Source organism: Alnus glutinosa, chromosome 14 (assembly GCF_958979055.1).
Source record: "Alnus glutinosa chromosome 14, dhAlnGlut1.1, whole genome shotgun sequence".
In the NCBI taxonomy this organism is placed as follows: domain Eukaryota; kingdom Viridiplantae; phylum Streptophyta; class Magnoliopsida; order Fagales; family Betulaceae; genus Alnus; species Alnus glutinosa.
In genome coordinates, this window is record NC_084899.1 from 25,248,205 (window position 1) to 25,269,014 (window position 20,810).

General features: G+C 39.7%; 2 protein-coding genes across 2 annotated transcripts; both read left to right on the forward strand.

Moving 5' to 3' along the window:
• The first annotated feature begins 247 nt into the window (after positions 1 to 247).
• Positions 248 to 7,573, forward strand: LOC133856479 (tryptophan synthase alpha chain). The gene is made up of 9 exons (XM_062291513.1): positions 248 to 549; positions 1,905 to 2,051; positions 2,152 to 2,217; positions 2,554 to 2,662; positions 4,034 to 4,110; positions 4,231 to 4,308; positions 6,519 to 6,596; positions 7,140 to 7,199; positions 7,302 to 7,573. The coding sequence occupies exons 1-9, from the start codon at positions 352 to 354 to the stop codon at positions 7,434 to 7,436; spliced, it is 948 nt and encodes a 315-aa protein (XP_062147497.1). The 5' UTR covers positions 248 to 351; the 3' UTR covers positions 7,437 to 7,573.
• A 684-nt stretch (positions 7,574 to 8,257) lies between these two features.
• LOC133857394 (light-inducible protein CPRF2-like) lies at positions 8,258 to 20,504 on the forward strand. The gene is made up of 6 exons (XM_062292653.1): positions 8,258 to 8,665; positions 8,762 to 8,858; positions 10,179 to 10,389; positions 15,437 to 15,512; positions 15,606 to 15,731; positions 19,906 to 20,504. The coding sequence occupies exons 1-6, from the start codon at positions 8,282 to 8,284 to the stop codon at positions 20,323 to 20,325; spliced, it is 1,314 nt and encodes a 437-aa protein (XP_062148637.1). The 5' UTR covers positions 8,258 to 8,281; the 3' UTR covers positions 20,326 to 20,504.
• Positions 20,505 to 20,810: the final 306 nt, after the last annotated feature.

Genomic DNA, 20,810 nt, shown 5'->3' on the forward strand with positions numbered 1-20,810 from the left:
ATTTTTTTCTAAATAACTTGGGTAAATTACACGATCGAGTAGGCAAAAAAACTGCAAAAGGACACAATCATAGTTGTCCCTCGGCAACATAAGGAAACAAAAAACCAAGCCAACTTCAAATAACATTAAAATGGCCAACTAAAATAGATTCCCAGATTCACTACAAAATTGAAGGCCCAGATATTATAAGACCAACCAAGCATGAAAAGCCCATCACCAGGTACGATTATAAAGTAAACTGCCATTGTTGTAACACTAGTACTTGTACTTCAGAAAATCTCCATTTTGAGTGCTTAAACCCACACTCGTACATCATCCATACTCGCGGGCAAAGCCAAAACCCCTTTTTCTATGGCAATTGCTTTCAAGTCCCAAATCCCCACCTTCTTTCAATTGAAGAAGAACACCGAGGCCCATTCTTTTCTCCGCTTTCCCTCTCAGAGATTAGCAGTCCCAGTAGGAAGAAGATTCACTCCAATGGCTGCCCTCAGCACTGCCCCAACCGTTGGGCTCTCTGAGACTTTCAAAAGGTTGAAAAACCAAGGCAAAGTAAGCAAGCCATTTCATTTTGATTTCATTTCCACATCTTCCACTTTCTGCTTTTTCCATTACGTTTCAATTTCGTTCTCAAATTTTTTCATGGGTTGTTGGTATTTTGTTTATTCTATTATTATTATTATTATTTATGTGTTGCCTGTTGACTTTGGACTACTGGTATATGGTTTTGTTGCTGTGCATTATATTAGTTTAGAGGACTGATACATAATTCCTTTTAGATACACAGGGAAGAGGGAGGGTGGGGGGGTTTCTATTTGAATGGGGGCTATTTGTTAAAGGAACTGGAAAGTTTGTTAAGACTTTCTGTTATCGCTTGGCAAGTTGACTATTTTATGCATAGTTTCACTGTTGAGTGCGGCAAGTCTTGCAGATAAAGGCTGCGTTTGAGGGGTTCTAAGCTGTTTAATTTGTTTAAAGGGTTTAGACCCTGGTGGATTTTAGTGCATCGTGTATGTTCGAGTGTGATTGGAGGAGATGGATCATAGAAGAGCTTGTTGCATCACAATGCGGCTTTTGGCAAGCTCAAAAATCAAAGTTATAGAGTGATTTTACTCAATCTTAAGGTCTTTACCAAATGTTTCGTGCTTCTCTTATGAATTTTTGGATTTAGTGTAAAACCTTCAATTCTATTGTTGCCCAACATTAGGCATAGAGCACGGTGCACATGCATTTGTCTTTGCCTCAATAAGTAACATTATTATCAATTCCATGAACTGAGATTATGTAAAGTCTTCTGGCAGTTTCTGGTGGATAATTTTCTGTTTTAGATCAGAAGCTGCAGTCTTGCTACTGGTCAATGAGCTATATCTCAAATGGCACCTCTTCCCCTCTTAAAATTGGGTGGAGGAAGGTCCTGGTTTTAAGACTCACTGGGTGTGTGTCTAAATTACCAATAAAAAAATAGGAAAGAAAAGTTGGAGGCTTGCAACTGTAGTTCATTTTAAGTATCAAAATAAACCTGTCCAATTTCTGGCCGACTTGATTTTTCTATGTTTTTCATAATGAACAAAAGAAGATGGAACTTTTTTAGGGCTTACACCTCAAATTGAACTAGGCAAAAACATCCTTATTCAAGTTCCATGCCATCATTTGAAGCGTTCCTAAATTTCCCGGCAGTAAATAATTTCGATTTTTAAATTATCCTGCAATATCTTGTATTTGCTAAGCTCCGTGACTGTAAATTTTGACAGCGACCTGAATTGTGAAATCAGATGCAATCATTTCACTGATTCCTGAATACTAATAATTTAACTTACATATCATTTGGGATCAGCTATTAGCAGGTGTTCAATATACAAGATTCTCTATTTATTAATTTTTTCTAATGAGCTTGTTCATGTGTGAAGGTGGCATTAATTCCATACATCACTGCTGGTGATCCTGATCTTTCAACCACAGCAGAAGCATTAAAGGTGCTTGACTCCTGTGGATCAGACATAATTGAGCTGGGTGTGCCGTACTCTGATCCTTTGGCAGATGGTCCAGTTATCCAGGTTTTATAGTTGTATCTTTTGTTCTGTAATTTATGTGTCCACTTCTCTTAATGATCTGTGTTTTTTTTTTTTTTTTTTTTTTTTTTTTTTTTTCCTTCAGGCTGCAGCTACACGTTCTTTGGCAAGAGGGACCAATTTCAATGCGATTATTTCAATGCTGAAGGAGGTAGGACCATTATGCAATGCTATGCCATCTTTCTGTCGTCTTCAATATTCAGAAGCTTTCTAGGAGATGGATGAGCTATGTACCTTCATCATCTCTACTATGTATATATTACTATAAAAATGTATTGCCATCCCAAACCCAAAATTACATGTTTCTTGTGACAACACTGGTATACTCTTCCCTGATTTTTTATTTATTTTTATTTCTTCTTTCAAGTGGTGCTCTATAATAATACATGCATGTAGGTAAACGCTCTTAGTGGTCGCTTCTTTTCCTAATTTTATCATATTGTAAATTCAAAGTGTTCTCATCATGTTTCCATCATTGACTTGACAGGTGGTTCCACAATTATCTTCTCCAATTGCATTATTTTCATATTACAACCCAATTCTCAAGCGTGGTGTTGAGAAGTTCATGTTCACTATAAAAGACGTTGGAGTACAAGGTAACTTATAATTTATGCTTTGCTGAAACTTTCAGTTTTTTTCACAATGCCTTTTCATTTACCCAAATGCTAGGTGTATGATGCCCTTGTGCCCCTTCTGTAAACTGATTCTAGAGACAACTCCATAGAGTCCATCCTGACCATTTGGGTGCTGCTTCTACTATAACTTTAGTGAAAGCCAGATTGATGTCCTAGAATAAGATAGCATATTGCAACTTATGAAAATTTTTTGCTGATAAGATTGAATGATTTTGGCCGACCTTCACCTTTGGATTTTAGCTGATAAGCTTTGGTTGATTCGAAAGATGACACCAAATTGGAATTCCTCTCAAGAGTGAAATTCAATTGTTGGGCTAATGAGGTGTACTCCTTATTTCTATGCTTCATGTTTTTCCTAATGTCTCTTGAGCAAGACCAGCTTGGGGAACTGTGTAATAACTAATTTCTGGATTTATAGCTCATACGTCTTTGAGATCATCTATCTCAATATGTGTATGTGTAAGAGCATCCATCTGTGTTGGGACAATCATATATTTCTATGCTTTGACATAAATTTCTTACTCATAATAGTTTCTCTTCTTTGGAGGCGAATCATAGCCATCCATATCCCCGTACGTCAATCCCATGAGCCTCTTATCATTCTCATTCGATCACGGTGGGAAAGCAAGTCAAAATAGAAAAATTTACACTGGGTTTAGGGATAATTAGGCTTGAACTGATAGGAATGAACAAGAGCAAATAAGTTTTGGCTAATGTAATAAAGATACCAATTGTCGTTCCAAGAAAAAGAAATCATTTGTATTCACATCCTCATAACTCAAGTAGGATAACTCTCAAATGACCCAAAGGAAAACCTTTAGGCAATTCCTCCATCTTTACAAAATTTGAACTTCTGAAATTTTCTACTTTGCAGTTAGATTTATACTCATATTTTTAGAAGAGGATGAAACATACTGACCCAAAATTGGGTTGTTAACCACTTCTTGAATATAATTTATCTTCATTTCTTATAAGAATAGTTATCATAGGCTTCACCTGAATAGGTTCTACTGCTTGAATTCGTTTTATAGGAACAATTGGATATAAGATAATAATCTTATCTTTTTACTTATCAAAAAAAGATAATAATCACAATTTTTTGAGTTAGTGTAAGAAAAACTGCCCATGCACTCAGCATGCTATGTCTTGATATCTTTATCAAACCGAAGCGAATATGGAAAATGCCTAATGAGTCAATGCATTTTTTTTTTTTATGCTTTGATTTCTTCTTCTCTCCTCCCCCCCCCCCACAATTTTCCTTGCTCCTCTCTTATTTCTTTTGTAAATCCGGATGTGTTGTATAAAAACCCACCATTGTGCATTTGCTTGCAGGGCTTGTGGTCCCAGATGTCCCCCTAGAGGAGACTGAAATTCTGAGAAAGGAAGCAACAAAGAATGGGATTGAATTGGTATGTCTACCTCATTTACTAAATTGTTAATTTTTTACCTTCAGATGAGCTATGCAATTCCTTAAAAATATTTATGTTGTTGATAGCATGTTAATGGATATGTCTACTGGTGTGGTTAAGGTACTGCTCACGACACCCACTACTCCAATCGATCGAATGAAAGCAATTGTTGAAGCTGCAGAAGGATTTGTGTACCTCGTATGATCCTTTTCTATAGTTGATGCTCCTCGCCCTGTTTCTTGCTTTCTTTCTTTTTTCCCATTGAATTGATTTGCACCTTGGATGTGCCAGAAAAATGCCTCTACATTAGATATGTGTTTTTAGTATTTTTAATTTTTCCGTTTGCATTATCACTGAAAAAGATGCCGTTATTACAAATTTTATGTTTGGTTTGATTTATCCCGTTCTGCTGGAATTGTTTTTCCAATGTACTGCAAGACAATGAAGTTAGTGGTTTACTTGCTATTCTTGCGCTGTGCGTAATTAGATTCAAGTTACAGATTTGGAATTTTCTCTCAGCAGTGTCTGTTTATGCCAGAGAGATTGCATTTTGCTTACAATGAATTTGCATTTTCAAGAGTGGAAGTCCCCATCTATATTCTTGGTGGGGTTATTGCTTTAGATGGCTTGATATACTTCCCTTGTTTTTGAGATACATCAAAATAATAGCCTACAAACTTATAGAGTTATAGTGCTGAAGGTTTATCCTGTTAGACACTCCCTTTTTTATTTTTTTTATTTTTTATTTTATTTTGGGCCCTGTTGAACTTCAAGGAGACACAGAAACTAAGAAATCATCTATTCTAGATATTTTAGAATCTTCATAGGTCTGTTTTCCTGACTCTTGAGTAGCTCTTAGCAGTGCTAATGTACTTCATCTTTATTATTTAAGACAATGGATACATGCGTCATTAGAAAATTTCTGACTTAATGTAGTTTAACTTTGCATTATGTTTTTGTGCAATGAATTTTGTGCGTTCATGTATTTTTCACAACATATATCCAAACCAAGAACGTAATTTCTCCTTGTTCTTTCATGAAAGCATTGCGTAGTTTCTTATATTTGAAGAAGTTATCTTAATTCTTGCATGCACTGGAATGTAAATTTTACTTATTCTCTCTCTAGACTCTCTCGTCCCCCTCATTTCAAAAAACCCTTAGCCTACTCTACTTCGCTTGTAAGGGAGGGAGGGGGGGCCCTCCCTCCCTCCTCATCTTCTGGTTCCTCTCCGGTCTAGGTTCTCTTAGCTTTTCTTCATTGCTTGGGTCTTTTAGTTTTGGGGTTTTCTTTTGTTGGGGGTAGTTCTCAGTGGTTGGGTTTTCCTACGCGCTCGCGCCACGCTCGTGACCTCGCCGGCTTGTTCTGGTCCTTGCCGATGTTGCCGTCTCTAGTTGCCGCCGCGCCGTTGTGGGTGGCTGTTTTTGTTCATGCGCTTCTTGGGTTGTAGATCTACGGGTTTTGGGGCCTTCTCGCCGTCCACGTGCCTCTCCGGAGGACTCTCCGTCGTGGTCCGGCTCTTCTCCGCCGTCGGCTCTGCTGCCGGTGGCCACCTGGCGCCGTTTCGGCTCGCGTGGCCGTGGGTGTTTCTGATTTTTGGGTGCTAGATCTACGGCGTATGGGACCTCTCCTCTACACATGCGCCTCTCCGATGGCTTCTTCGGCAATTTCCGCTTCTTCCGGCTGGTTTTGCGCCGCTCCGGTTGCGCGTGTCTACACTTGCCCCGGTGCGCGTGGCTCCACGCGCCATTGCTTTTTTTTTTTTTTTTTTTCCTCTTTTAGCTCCAGCTTTTCTTTGTATTTCGGGTTTGCTTTGTATTTTGGATTTGCTTTCTTGTATTTGGGGTATTGTTGTGTGGGTTTTTGAGGGTTTTCTTGTTTGGGGGTTTTATTGTATGAGGGGGGATACTTTGTATCTTGGGTTTTATTGTATTATGGGGGGTTCTATTGTATCTTGGGTGTTTAATGGGGGTTTCTTTTGAATCTTGGGTTTTATTGTATTACCGGGGATTCTTTGTATCTTGGGTGTTGGATGGGGGTTCTATTGGGTTTATTATGGGGGTTACTTTGTATTTTGGGTGTTTGTTGGGGGGTTTCTTTATATCTTGGGTTTCATGTGGGTTTTGGGTGTTGTGGGTATGTAGTTTCTTTTGGGTTTTCTTGGGTTTTTCATGTGGGCTAGCTAAGTTGCTCCTGTGTATACTTCATGTGTACTTAGGGACGCCTTACGCTTTTTTAATGAAATTTTCATACTTATCAAAAAAAAAAAAAAAAAAAATTCTTGCATGCAATTGTTTTAGGACTTTGGGGGGGGGGGGGGGGGGGGGAATTGTTTTACTTTCTCATTTCATTTTGAGGTGAAAATTTGCCCTGCATATAAGAGTTAATTGTTGATTAATTTGAATTATAGGTAAGCTCGGTTGGGGTCACTGGTGCCCGTGCATCCGTGAGTGATCGGGTTCAAACTCTTCTTCAGGAAATTAAAGAGGTTTGTCTGCTTAATCCAGTCTCGACATTTGGTATATAGAACTCTCATTTCCACGTTTGAATGAGGTTCAAGTCCTGAAAAAAAGAACAGTGAATCATAGCAACTGGTGGATGGGATCAGCTATATGCCTTCAGATGGAATATTTATGCAAGAAATATACATGTCTGAAATCAAGTTGTGCTGGGTGTATCGGTAGTAGGTCATTTTAATGGGTTAATTTCAAAAACCTTTTGGGACACATTCTGGAGTTCCACTTCACATGAGTTGTCTTCTCATATAGCAGCACCTGACTGGTGATTAATTACATCTAAGTTTATTGAGTGCAAGGACATGAATACCTTATAAATTATATAATCAATGTACTTCAGAATATAAATATCGTTCAAGTATAACTCTGCCATCTGTTGAGATGCTTGGGGTGTACTGAATACCTACCCGAGACAAGCATCTGCAATTAGCATGATAAGTGACCCTTTAACTAAAAGCCTTAGGTTGATGATGAGTAATTTCTATACATGAACTTCATGCAATTTTATATGGCAGGCAACAACCAAGCCTGTAGCAGTTGGCTTTGGCATATCGAACCCTGAGCATGTGAAACAGGTTTGTTTTCAACGTATACCTTTTGAGTGCTTGTACAGACTGGTATGCTTCCTGCCATTTATGCATCTATTGCCTATTGGTCAATTGTAAATTCTGTTGCAGGTAGCAGGATGGGGAGCTGATGGCGTGATTGTTGGGAGTGCCATGGTGAAGGTGCTGGCTGAAGCCAAATCCCCTGAGGAAGGTTTGAAGGAACTGGAAACTTTCACCAAATCCCTAAAAGCTGCACTTGATTGAGACAATTTTTATGGGATATAATCAAGCCTGTTACTTTTGATGCCAACTTTGATATGCATTAGAAAATAAGAGTACATTGTTTTGCTCAATATTTTGACCTGATTTTCATGCAATAAATAGATTTTCATGCTTTTAAACCCCCTGCCCAGGCCAGGCCCGGCCCCCCCCTTTTTTTTTTTTTTTTTTTTTTTTTTTTTTTTTGTGTAAATTTATCATTAAATCTGTAAAGTTCGTTTTATATGGTCTCACATATTCAATGATAAATTTGTTAAAAAAAAATATACAATATAAAATAATAAAACTACTTACAAAAAAATAATAATTAATAATAAAACCAAACATTTTTTCTTTCCTAAATCATTAACCCCAAAGTCAAAAGTTAAAAGGAGATTAATGTTGCGTGTGAATGTCAATCTCCAAGATTTTCCTGGTACTAATTAACATTAAGGAGACTAACTAATCCCCCCCATTGACATGTAAATTCACAACTGTCCAATACCCAATTGATCCACGCTGTGGAGACAGCTCAAAAAGAATCTCAAAGATCACGCTTTCCCCAAGGGACCCACCTAGGTGGACCCTGCTCCAACAACCAATGTGATCAAAACACCTGTTGCAAACACAATTGATGAGGATTTGGAAATCAGAGATCGATGATGTGGCAAGAGAAAATAAGATGTAATTGAAGAACAGATTGATGGTGTGGCACAATCCGGACCGTTAAATATATAAGGAAAGGTTAGGATAACTTATGGATAGAGTCCATATAAAGTAGGAAGTGTAGGAGATCTATGCCGCCCTATTAAAAGCAGCTGAGAAAAGGAGACGAAGCGAGCGAATCATAAATGATAAAACAAACAGACAAAAAGCGTGAAAATTGCTACGGACCGATGAGCACAGTGTTCTCTGTCGAGGAGATGGGTGATCCGTCGTGGTCGTCGGCGGGTTCGACCACCACGGCGATGAATCGGAGTGAGTCGGAGTGGTTCCTGCAGCAATACATCGAGGAGAACTTCCCGCCTGCGACGGCGATTTCTGTGCCCCCGTCGACGATCGCCGATTCCTCGGCCACCGCCGACGAGGTGGAGGTCCTGGATAATGATAAGCACAATTATTATCGTCAGCAGCGGTTGGATCGTCCGTATTCGACGGCTCCGGTTGATCCCGACGAGTACCGCGCCATTCTTAAGAGCAAGCTCCATATGGCTTGCGCCGTCGTTGCTCAACGGGTCTCTCTCTCTCTCTCTAATATATATATATATATATATGAAATCTGTATTTTTTTTAAAAACATTTTGATTGGGTTTTGGAAATTGTGTTTGCAGGGGTCGTGTTCAAGCACTGAAGAGAATGGTAATGTAGCGGAGAGTCAATCGCAGGGGTCAAAGCCATCGCAGTTGGGATCTCAAGCTCAGGATAAAGGTTTTTTGTTTATCAAATTATGAATTTTGCTTCCTAATTTTGTGTGAAAGTAAATTTTTGTTTTTGTATGGTGGATGAAACCAGTGGTAGTTTTAATAGTTTGAATTCTTAACTCATATATTTATGTAAAAAATGTATAGCAATATCCCTCTTGATTTATTTAAAATACTTTCAATGTTCTTCTATTTTGAAATGTAGCGCGGAAAATCACATTTTACAAACACGAGGGGTATTGTATTAAGGGATTTGTTTAAAATAATTATTTTTTTCCATTTCTTTTAAAGACCTGTGCTTTAGCACTTCATCTCTATTTTTATTAATGGGAATCCATCTAAATATGTTGACGGAGTAGCTCACTCGCTAAATTTTCCCTCTGAACTGTGTGCAGTTTTCATGGATTTATTTATTTATTTTGTTAAATTTACGACATTTAGTTTGATAAATTAGATTCAGTGGGCTCTATCTTGATTTATAATACTTGAAGGTCCCAAAGGCATGGAGAGTATGTAGTAGGCTAATTTCTTCTATTATAGAGGTAGGCATTATCCCTCTTGCATGGTCCTCAATTATAGTACTTGATTTTTTTATCCACAAGGTGTTGGTATTTTTTTTATCCCTCTCCGGCTCTTCCAAATATAGGAGGATGGGAGTGCTTGATCTTAAAATTATTATTATTATTGGTAAGCTACATATATAGTGGATTTTGATCCCATAACCTCATCTTCCACCTTGTTTTTTGGGAGAAGAAAGTGCCGTTTGAGCTAGAGCTCTCTAGTTGTAGAAAAATGGATTACATGCTTTTCATTTTCACTATCATTTTTTTTTTCTTTTTAATTTCTTTCCTTTAAGAGACGGATTGCTGTTTGCGTTTTGGTAATGGGTCACTGCAGTATACTAGAGGCCAATACCCGCATTTAGAAGCTAAATTTAGCTCAAGCACATTTCATTGAAATTTAGGCTCTGTTGAGTTGAATACTTGCTCGAATAGTTGTTAAATCATTTTGCATTGACTAAGTCGGCACATCAATACTTAATTATGTTTATATCGTAGTTCCTAGTAATTGCGACATTGCGTGATTGTTTCTATCTTAGCTATGAACAAGCTGGTTGAAATGTTAATGGTCACTTAGTATGATCTCTCTTTTCTTTGCCCGTCATTTTTAATAATCTGTAAGTTTAATGGATGTTGCATGGCATCATTAACCTAAACTGCCTTTTCCACTTCTTAACATCCTCTATGTGTTTTGTGTGCACACGAGCGTGCGTGGGTGGTGTGTATGTGTGACATACAATGTCAATTTTGAATTATAAATATTGTAGGTACTGGCCATAATTTCTCTATGGCACAAAGTCATGCTGATGGTGGACCACTTGGCATTCCAGCATTACCAACTTTGCAGGTAAAATCAGGGGTACAAGTTAGACAAGCAAATAGTGGATCATCAAGAGAGGATTCAGATGATGATGAACTTGAGGGAGACATGGAAACCACCGATAACATGGATCCTTCTGATGAAAAACGTGCTAGGAGGTAACTGCAAATTGTTTATTTTTTTACTTATATCCTGTTTGGTTTCACATGGTATTTAAAAGTTTTAGGTACCTTTGTATTTTATGTTATTGTGTTTATGTGCTCGAATTTTTCATTTTCTTCCCTATTTTGTTGTAACTAATAGTCATTACAATAAGAAGAAACTTTTTTATACACTTTCCAACTTAACTAAACTAAACTGATTGTTATCCCTATTAATTGGGGTTGGCAACCTGTGTCCTTTTTATATACTCTTTCCAAACAAGAATCGATACTTCACATAAAAGGTCTAACCGCAAGTACCTATCACAGAAATCAGAGTAACAAGAAACAAAATGCTCTGATTGAATGAAAGAAGTGGGAGATTGATTTTCCTTAATGGATATATTTGTTTGAGAATAGATGTGTTGATAGCAATCAACTTCTGCATTATCTTCATATCAACAAATTCTTTTCGTTACTATTTTTGATAAGCAAACGTAATTTATTAAAAAGCGTAAAAGGTGCAACCCAAGTACAGAGGAAGTATACAAAAGATACACTTAGCTAGAAGAAGAAAAAAGCTCAAGACAAACATGAAAATTAGAAATATTTGAGACAAAGGCAGTTGTCCGGAGGTAAAGAGCGTTAAAGAAAAAATCCTTTAGATCCCCCATCGTCCGTTCACGGTCTTCAAAACGTCGATAATTTCTTTCCCTCCAAATACACCACATAAGGCACAATGAAATCAACTTCCACATAACAGCATCCCCAGGAGCCAGGAGGGAACCAGAACCTTGAATGAGGGGGGACGAAACTAAAAAAAAATTGAGGGGGAGGAAATTAATTTTTAAGTGCATACCTCATAATATATATATATATATATATATATATATATATATATATATATGGATGTTTTAAATTGTTGGGGGATTCAAGCCTTAAGCCTTGTGCGAGGTCCGCCTGTGAGAGATAGATTTTTTTTTTTTTTTTTTTTTTTTTTTTTTTTTTTTTTAACTACCTTTTTTTGATAAGTAATAATTAGTCTTATTCAAAGTATAAGCCACCCCTAAGTACTCCAGAAATATACAGAAAGAAACACCTAACTAGATCCGTCTCTGAGGGAGGTTTGGGTTTCAGAAACTTGAAGACTTTCAATCGTGCTCTTCTAGGTAAATGGCTATGGCGTTATGGGTCTGAGCGAGATGCATGGTGGAGAGTCGTGGTGGATTCTAAATATGGCAGCCTAAGGGGTGGTTGGTGCTCTCTCGAGCCGACAGGAGCTTTTGGGGTGGGGGTATGGAAAAACATCAGGAAAGGCTAGAATTCATTCTCTCGTTTCACTAGATCCGTCGTGGGGGATGGCTCCAAGATCAGTTTTTGGCATGATTTGTGGTGTGGTGACACAACCCTCAAAGTAGCATTTCCAGCTTTATTTGACATTACGGATAATCTGGAGCGGTTGGGTGACTCATTCCAGTGGAATGTGAGCTTCATCAGGGAGGCTCACAATTGGGAGGCGGATGTCTTTGCCTCTATCTTCCAATTGCTACATTCTAAACAGAGACAATAAAGACAGCTTGTGGTGGGTCCCCTCCAGAAAAGGACTTTTCAAAGTCAAGTCCTTCTTTTACTCCTTAACTAGCGATGGTGGCTGACGCTTTCCCTGGAAAAGTGTTTGGCGTACTCAAGCTCCTCCTAGGGCTACTTTCTTTGTGTGGACTGCGGCTCTTGGTAAGATCCTCACCCAGGAAAACCTTAGGAAACAGCATGTTATTGTGATCAACCGTTGCTGCATGTGTAAGAAGATCGAGGAAACTGTGGATCATCTCCTTCTCCACTACAATGTGACTTCTGTTGTGTGGAATTCTCTCTTTAGCCGTTTCGGTGTGTCTTGGGTTTTGTCTAGACGGGTTATTGACTTGCTTGCATGTTGGTGGTTATCTGGCAGATCAAGGAGTGTTGTTGTTTGGAAAATGGCACCTATTTGTATCTTCTGGTGCCTTTTGTGGGAAAGAAACAATAGGAGTTTTGAAGACTTGGAAAGAACCTTGGAAGAGACTCTTTCTTTGTTCTATCATTTTTTGTATTGTTGGACTTCGGCTTATGTCTATCCTTTGTTTATTTCTTTTTCTAACTTTCTCTTTCGCTTTTCTATCTCTAGTTACGTGTTTTCCTTGTATACTTCTAGTGTACCAAGGGGCGCCTTACGCTTTTTTAATAAATTTGATCTCTTACCTATCAAAAAAAAAAAAAGAAGAGAAAACGAACAAGAAAATCGATAAAACTAAGCGATAGTGAGGATTAGTTTTTCTCTTAATTAGCCATTTTACTACTACGGGTAAAAAAGAAGAAGAAGCCTTTGTTAATACATTTCTTTTCGCATTGCACGGACGGGCAGCTTGTGTAGTGTGAAAACAAATGTAATTTTTTATTGTGACTTTTCAATATTTGCACTTCTTTGTGCAGTGTGAAAAGCCACGTTCATCATAAATTAAGAAAGGATTTGATTTAAGAGTAGACTTCAATTTGTCCTTTGAGGGGCGAAAAAGTAATTTGGGGGGACGAAAAGTGAACTAGAGGGGTAATAGTGGACTTAATAGTGTTTTTGAAGGAGTTTTAAAAATTCTTGGGGGGACACTTGTCCCCCCAACCATATACGTGGGTCCGCCTCTAAACATCCCGAAACCTACCACATTGACCTTTCTAGCAAGCGAAAAGGTCTACAACTCGATTAGGCATAACCCAAGCCAACCCTACAAGGCTGAAAATGGTATTTCATAGGGCACTAGCCATCTCGTAATAGAGTAAAAGGTGGTCCATTGAATCTCTACTCTTCTTACACATACAACTATAATCAACCACAATGAGATGTCACTTTCTAAGATTATCTATGGTTAGGATCTTCCCAAAAGCAATTGTCGATGCAAAGAACATTACCCTCAAAGGGGCTTTATTCTGCCAAATACTCTTCTAAAGGAAATGAGTGTTATCATGGGGAACAAGAACATTGTAGTAAGATCTGACATCAAACAACCTTCTCTTAGAAGGAACCCAACAAAGCTTGTCTTCGCCTCCCTGTCTAAATCCGAGGAAGTACAACTAATTAAAGAACGAGGTAAAGAAATCCATTTCCCAATCATGAGCTACTTTGAGAAAGTTAATATTCCACTCTCCACAAAGCCTCTCTCTCATGAACAATAACGCGAAAGCTACTTCCCCAAAAGAGCTTGGTTGAACAAGAAGTAAAGTAAGTAGGTAGATTAGATAAAGTACTTTTAATCAAGGTAGCCCTCCCACCCTTAGACAAATTCATCATCATTCAGCTAGCCAAATGACATTATATCCTCTCAATAATGCCATCCTATGTAGATTTGCCTTTAAACAAAGCTCCCAACAGAAGGCCTAGATATGTTATAGGCAAAGAAGAAATCCTACAACCCAAGATGTTGGCTAAAACTTCCACATTAATGACATTGCCAACGGGGTCCAACTTTGATTTTGCTAGATTAATCCTCAAACCTAAAACTACTTCAAAGCCTAAGAATAAGCAACGTAAGTTATGAAGATGATCTGGATTAGCCCGCAAAAAAATCAACGTATCATCTGCAAACAAAAGGTGGGAAATGTCGAAAGCACCATCATGCTTAGAACCCACAGAAAAACCTAAAATAGACCCTCATTCACTAATGCCAAAATCATTCTACTTAATGCCTTCATAACAATAACGAATAGTAAGGGGGACAAAGGGTCTCCTTGTCTCAAACCACATAAACTACTACAAAAACCTGTTGCAGTGCCATTCACCAAAACAGAAAAGCGAACCGAAGAAATACAATGTGCTATCCATGGACACACCATTTCTCCCCAAAATCGCATCTCCAGTTTAGTCTCCCTAAGGCAAACAATGTCTGCCTTCCAATCTCTGAGGTTTCTAATTCTAAGGTGTGTCTCCCCCTCAGTTACACCTCAACATTCCAGGATAGTTACTTTGGCTTCATGGGACAACTGAGATACCCCGCCCTTTTACCCTGCTTCTGCTAGAGCTACCACCCGTCAAATCATAGTTAATTGTACAAGACAGTCTTTTTAACTCTCTTTTTCCTCTGATGGCTGATTTGGAGTTGGAGACCACTCCCCCCCCCCCAAATGGCTGTTAGGTCCCCTTCAAACCCATCACAAGATAAACCGACACAGTGATAAACGTCCTCCACCTTCTGACTGCAAGACCTAGCTTGAAGCCGATGACCCAGAACACTCAGGATTGACAAACTCTTCAGGGGGGACTGCATACCAGAGGCTCGCACACAAAAGGTTCCTCCTGGGGGCATAACATCAAGTCCGAACAAGGCATACAATTATTGTCCATATAACTCCCAACTTGCCCAGCCAATGCAACAGAATCTTTAGCTCCCAGCAGATTGGCAACATCCTCCCTGGAATCCAACCCAATTCCTTTGTCCTTATTAGCCTGACACAACTCCTTACCCACGTCAAGACCACCCCCCCCCCCCCCCCCCCCCCCCACCCCCGGCCCCCCCGCGAATTGCTCTGACAGTGAAGTCAAAGAAGAAATATTCAACCCAACGAAACTTTTCCCCCCCTTTCAACACCATTTCCCATTTAGAAGATACAGAGGGAACCTCATCACCTAAACGGTCCTTAGAAAGGGAAACGATAGAGTCAGACCCTAAATCCTCCTTTTTCTGATGCTGCACCCCCAAAATTGTGTCGTTGCTATTTATCCAAAAAAAAAAAAAGGATCTCTTCATTGCTAGCTAATACTACCCTCTTGGTACATTTAGAAGGGCTGTTGAAGGTACAAAGAAGTCAATGAGAGAGATCGCATTAAATCATGCTGTAAATGTTTTGTTCAAATGGGTTTTGCTTCATAATTCATGACTCTTTTGGTTTGTAATTATTTATGCCTTTCTTTTCTTTGGGTCGACTCCTTTTGTATATGACCTATGTACTTGGGTTCTGTCTTATCTCATGCTTTCTAATAGAGATTTTATTTGTTAGAAGAAATCTAACAGTATTTCAATTGACACTTTGATGGTTGGATCAGGATGCGTTCGAATCGAGAATCAGCTAGACGCTCTAGAAGAAGAAAACAAGCACATATGAATGAACTTGAGGCACAGGTAATGGTTCATGTTTTTTCTTATCACTAGTACACTCTCTTCATCTTTTTCCTTTTGTATTTTCTCTCTTTAAGATTTTGTGGTTTCATACAGGTTGGTCAACTTAGGGTTGAACACTCTACATTGTTGAAGCGTCTTGCTGAGGTGAATCAAAAATACGAAGGTTCTGGTGTTGACAACAGAATTTTAAAAGCTGATATTGAGACTTTGAGAGCAAAGGTAAGCCACTATTATCTTCAAATTCTGCAATTATTTTGCTGCTCCCATATTTTTTGAGTTTTAGTTTCACATGAGCGTAAAAGAGATTTTATTGTATGACCCTATGTTTGCGAAGATCAGATCCATGTGTAGTTTTTAAAATATTATCAGCATGTTTGGGCATCCTGTGGAGATTGAATGTGTATGTAATTTCTTCTGTAGCTTAAGGGATAGCATCTATTATACAATTGTATCAACTTGGAACAACATCATTTTCGTGGTCTTAATACTGAGCCTGGACACAATGACACAGGTTCATCCTAAATCCTCACAACAAATTAAATGGACTCGCATATGCTATGCTATCAGCATGATGATTTTAAGTTTATGGTAGTTCGCATGGGCATTTGTTTGATTGTGAAAATTGTTTAGTTTGTTGGTCCTTTGAGTTAAATAGTTGGACCATGCTTGACACTTATCTTATGGTATAGATAAAAGATTAAGAAAATAAAAAACCACTTATTGATTAGTAAAAGGGTTAAATTGGTGATTTGCAAATCGAAAAATGTTACAGTTTTTGGCATGCTATGTGTATTCTCGTCACTAAAGTGTGTTGATATACTCCGCAGCTGAATGTGTGTGCATATGAATACATATAAATCTTTAATCACTATCTACAAAGTTAATCTAGTTGATAACTTTTCATTGTACAAAGTTTTCAGTTATTGTTCTAGTAATGACAAATAAAATCCTTTGTCTCTGACACACGGCCATCAAAATACAGAGAAAATCAAGAGAGGATCTGCAACCATAAGAGATCTTTTTTTGGGAAGCTTGCTTCTCTCTGGATGTCAGCCATGTGAGGCGTGGCGGTGGGCTGTTGTGAATCCCTTCGGGGGTTGTTGTGTGAGGTAGGGCATGGAGAACCGGTTCTTTGTGGAGGCCAAGTCCTTCATCTTCTCGGTAGTGGAAGGGTCATTTGAGTTGAGGGTGGCGGAGAAGAGGAAAGGCTTCTCAGGGTGGATTCGGCTGGGCACGGGATGCGTTGCTTGGTTACTGTCGATGGTGGAAGAGGTGTTGCAAAATTCGGGTTTTGAAAATTTTGTTAAATCTTTTAGAGAGGGCTCGAAGGTGACCATCGTTCGGAGAGGTGGGAATTGCTCCGGCCGGTTCTTGGAGGTGGCGGTGTACGCTGTGGGTGGTCAAAGAGGGATGATTGTATTTCCTGAAGGCCGTGACGGGCGGGGTTGGGGGCGAGTTTCTGGGGAGTTGAGTAAAGTGTTGGCTTTCTTTGGAACCTCGGTGGTGTCGTCTCCTTTTAGTGGCGTCCGGTGGGGAAGAGTTTGGGCAAGGTCGCGGGTGTTTTGTCGTTCGTAGTTGTGGTGGGCTCGCCAGTTGTTGGCAAGCCTCTGGTTCAGAAGGCGGCGGTGGTCTAGTGCGAGGCGGAGAAGATCTATTCGCTGGATCGGGAACCGGTGCCCTTCCGGCAGGCGGTGGATTGTTACGATTTGGAAAGGTCCTCCTTGGGTCATCTAGGTAAAGGCCTTGCGGTCAACGACTACGCTCTGGAGAGTTCCTCTCCCAGTCCTCTGGGTAAGGACCTTTTTGCGTGTTCCAAGATGCGGGATGCAGTCGATGTTGCTGAGGCTGCAGGTGACGTTGCAGCGCAGGAGTTGGGAATATTAAGGAAGCTTCTTGTTATTTTTGAAAAGTGGCTTCTTTGGGCTTGTGCGCATAGGTCTCATTTGGGCTGGGTTTTCTCTGATGGGCTGAAGCGGAGAAGTGTTGCCTTGGGTTGGGCATAATGCGTTTTAGGGCTAGGTCCAAAAGGGTGGGCTGTAGGTCTTTTTCTAGAAAGACCAGTAAGTCGGGTCTTAGAAGAGTGGATTACGTTAAGAAGGCTAAGAAATGTGGGTTAGCGCCGGTTCATGGATTTGACGCGAGTATGGGTTCTGTCCCTTCGGGCTTGGGTTCCCCGGCGCCGGAAGTTGTGGGTTTTTCGTCAGCCTCTTTTCCGGTGATAAAAGAGCGTTCCTCTCCCTATCCTCTGGTTTTTTCTGCCACGGAGTTACTCGTGGAAAAGTCCTTTGCTCCGTCCAGTTTTGAAGCTTCAAACGTGTCATCGACGGCCAATACTTCTGTTTCCGAAGGCGTTGGTGTCTCTGCTTTGATGAGGTCAGTTCTGGGTGGGGATCCTCCTTTGTTGCCTTCGTCTGAGATGGCTCCTTCTCCGGCTCTTGTTGGGTTTGATCCAGCTCTCGGTGACTGCTCTTTAGGCGCGGACGCTCTAGGTGAAAGGCTGCGTTACTCCCTCCCTGTGATGTCGGAGTCTGGCGCACCTATTTATCCGTCGGAACCCAAGTCAGTGCTTAAATACTCTCGGAAGAATAAGGTGGGCAAATTGGATAATCATTTGCTTGCAGAGGCTCTTGAGACTTTTAGTATTCCCAAGGAGCTTTTCGGGCCGTTTTGTGGGGTTGTCTCCAAGCCCTTGTCAGCCCCTGCAAAGTCTATGCCTACTCAAGACGAGGGCTATCAGCCTCTCCTTCGGCGTGGCTTCCTTCTCCCAAGCGGCGCGGCTCTTCCTCCGTCAGAAGTGGGTGTGGTTCCACTCTCATCGGTCCAGTCTGTTCTTGGGTGCCCGCCTTTGATGTCTTCTTCAGAGGTGGGTGAATCTTTGCGAGGAGGTGGTTTTGAAGAGATTGGTGGTCCTCCCGGGGCAGCGATTGATCTTAGCTTCTGTTTTAATACTTTGGGGGTCTCCCACGAGGGGAATGTGAATGGCTTTTTAGACTTCATGACTCTAATTGATGCGGAGAATCGTCTAAAGGCTTCAGTTTCCTCTTCTAAGTTTAAAGGGAGTCGTGAAGTGAAGAACCTAGAGTGCTTGATTAATTATGATGCCAGAGGTTGTGGTTATAGCAGGGGCAAGGCAAAGCGGTCTAATGTGATGTATTAGTCTCTAGGTTTTGTGGGCTGGTTTTGTAGGGGTTTTTTGGGTTTCCTTCTGTTTTGGTTTTTCGGGTGTTTTTTTCCCTTCTCCTCTCTTTCTTGTTTTGGTGTCCTTTTGTATACTTCTTGTATGTTTAGGGGCGCCTTTACGCTTTTTATAAAATTCACTACTTATCAAAAAAAAAAAAAAAAGTTTTCAGTTAAGAACACAGAATTTTCTTGTGTTCGTCTCAATTTCCTCTGTGCTCGTAAACACAAACTTCTCCTCCAAGTTGGTTAAACCAGCTGGATAAAGCCAGTTAGGTGAGGGACAAATTGTAGAAATGGTTCCGACTCATGCCTCGGGGTGGTTAAAAGAAAAAAGTTGGTAACTACAGATATTTCTCATCTTTCCAGCAGGGTGGTCCTTTTTTATGGTTGTGCTGGATCTGGATGGGCTCCAATTCTATTCTAGGGTTAAAGATACTTCTGTTTTGTTCTCGTGGTATTATTGCCTGGGATCATCTCGTTAGCAGATTACATAATTCGCTAATTGTGTGGTATGATCATACCGTGAATATAAGCGTGTGATTTGTTTTCTAGTGCATGTTAATCTGTTTGCATGCCTAAATGATGTTTGTGGCATTCCATTTTTGCAAAACGGATGCTAACATAGTCTTTTGATGTTACTTATCAAAAAAAACATAGTCTTTTGATGTTGACTGCCATGTTGCATCAAGGTTGCCGTGTTTTAACACCCTTGTATCTATGTTACTTACCACAAGTTCTGCCCAAGATGTCAAGTGTTGATAGTATGAGCTCATGCCTAAAAAATTGCCCAACTCTCTAATTTGAAGACTATCAGCCCTCCACCATGAAGACTACCAGCCCTCCACCATGTGCTCTGCACCGGGTGGAGATCCCTTTCTCAATTCCTTTTTGATCAGTTTATGGGTAAAATGGTTGGGACACATTTGAGTACTCAAGGGAACTATATGGTAGCTAAATGGGGGAATATGGGAAACCTATTTTAGAATATGAATTTTAACCATTTAACCCTTTTTACTCTGACTGTGTTTAGAAAAGTTTGATCTATCAGGGATGTTACTGGGTATCAATCAGTTTAAAATGGGGTTGGAATTGGAAGGGGAGGGAAACCAAGGGAAATTCTTGCTCCATATAGTAGGATAGATTTTCGCCATAAATTGGTCTTTATTGGGCTCACAGATAATATGGTTTAACATTTCATTTGAATGTTTTCCAGGTGAAGATGGCTGAAGAAACCGTTAAGCGGGTGACAGGTTTGCCGGCAATGAATCTAGCCATGGCCACTGTACCTAGCGTGGGAATGGCATTTGTAAGCAGCCCGATGAATGCATCTACAAATGCTGCTTTACCAATTCCACCAAAATCCAACCAGTTCTTTCACCAGCCAGTTCCAACTGTTCCTCATCATCAGAGACTGGACGGCGGTTTCCCCAGCAACTCTCCAATTCCTCTTATTGGAAACCCGCAGAAAGATATGGCGGGAAACAGAGTAGCTGAAATGTCAACGATGCAGTGCAGAGCTAGCGTGCAACAAGTGGAGAAGCAGATATCCCCAGATGCTAGTTCGCATGGAACAATGCCCGGTTGGGACCCTGAAATTTCTCATACAGCTGCAAACAATAACAAACAGAATTGACCATAGAGCCTCCCTCCCCTTGCTCCTTTCCTATTTTCAGATTGAGGAGGCTTGGAAGGTTGCCCCGCAGAATAAGTAGTTGTTCATATTCATTTATGGGTATTTATTTCAGCTGCATTTTTGTAATTATTACTTATGTTTGGTTTGTTTCGGCATAAAATGTTTTTTTATTTTGAAAATATTTTTGGAAAAACTATTTTTCTGAAAAATATTTTCTGCTAGAAGCATTTTCCGGCGTTTTTGCATGTACGGAAAATCAGATTTTTTTTTAATTTTTTTTTTTTTTTTATATATATATTTATTCAATTATATTATCTTATAAAATTAATTTTTATTAACAACAGAAAAGTATTAATATAAAATAATCTAAAAAAATAACCTAAAAAATTGAGTTCCGCCGGTAATCCGATGGTGGCCTTGTAGTGGTCCAGCCATATCAAACATTAAATAATAGATTATATTTTGCAAAAATTATTTTATTCTAA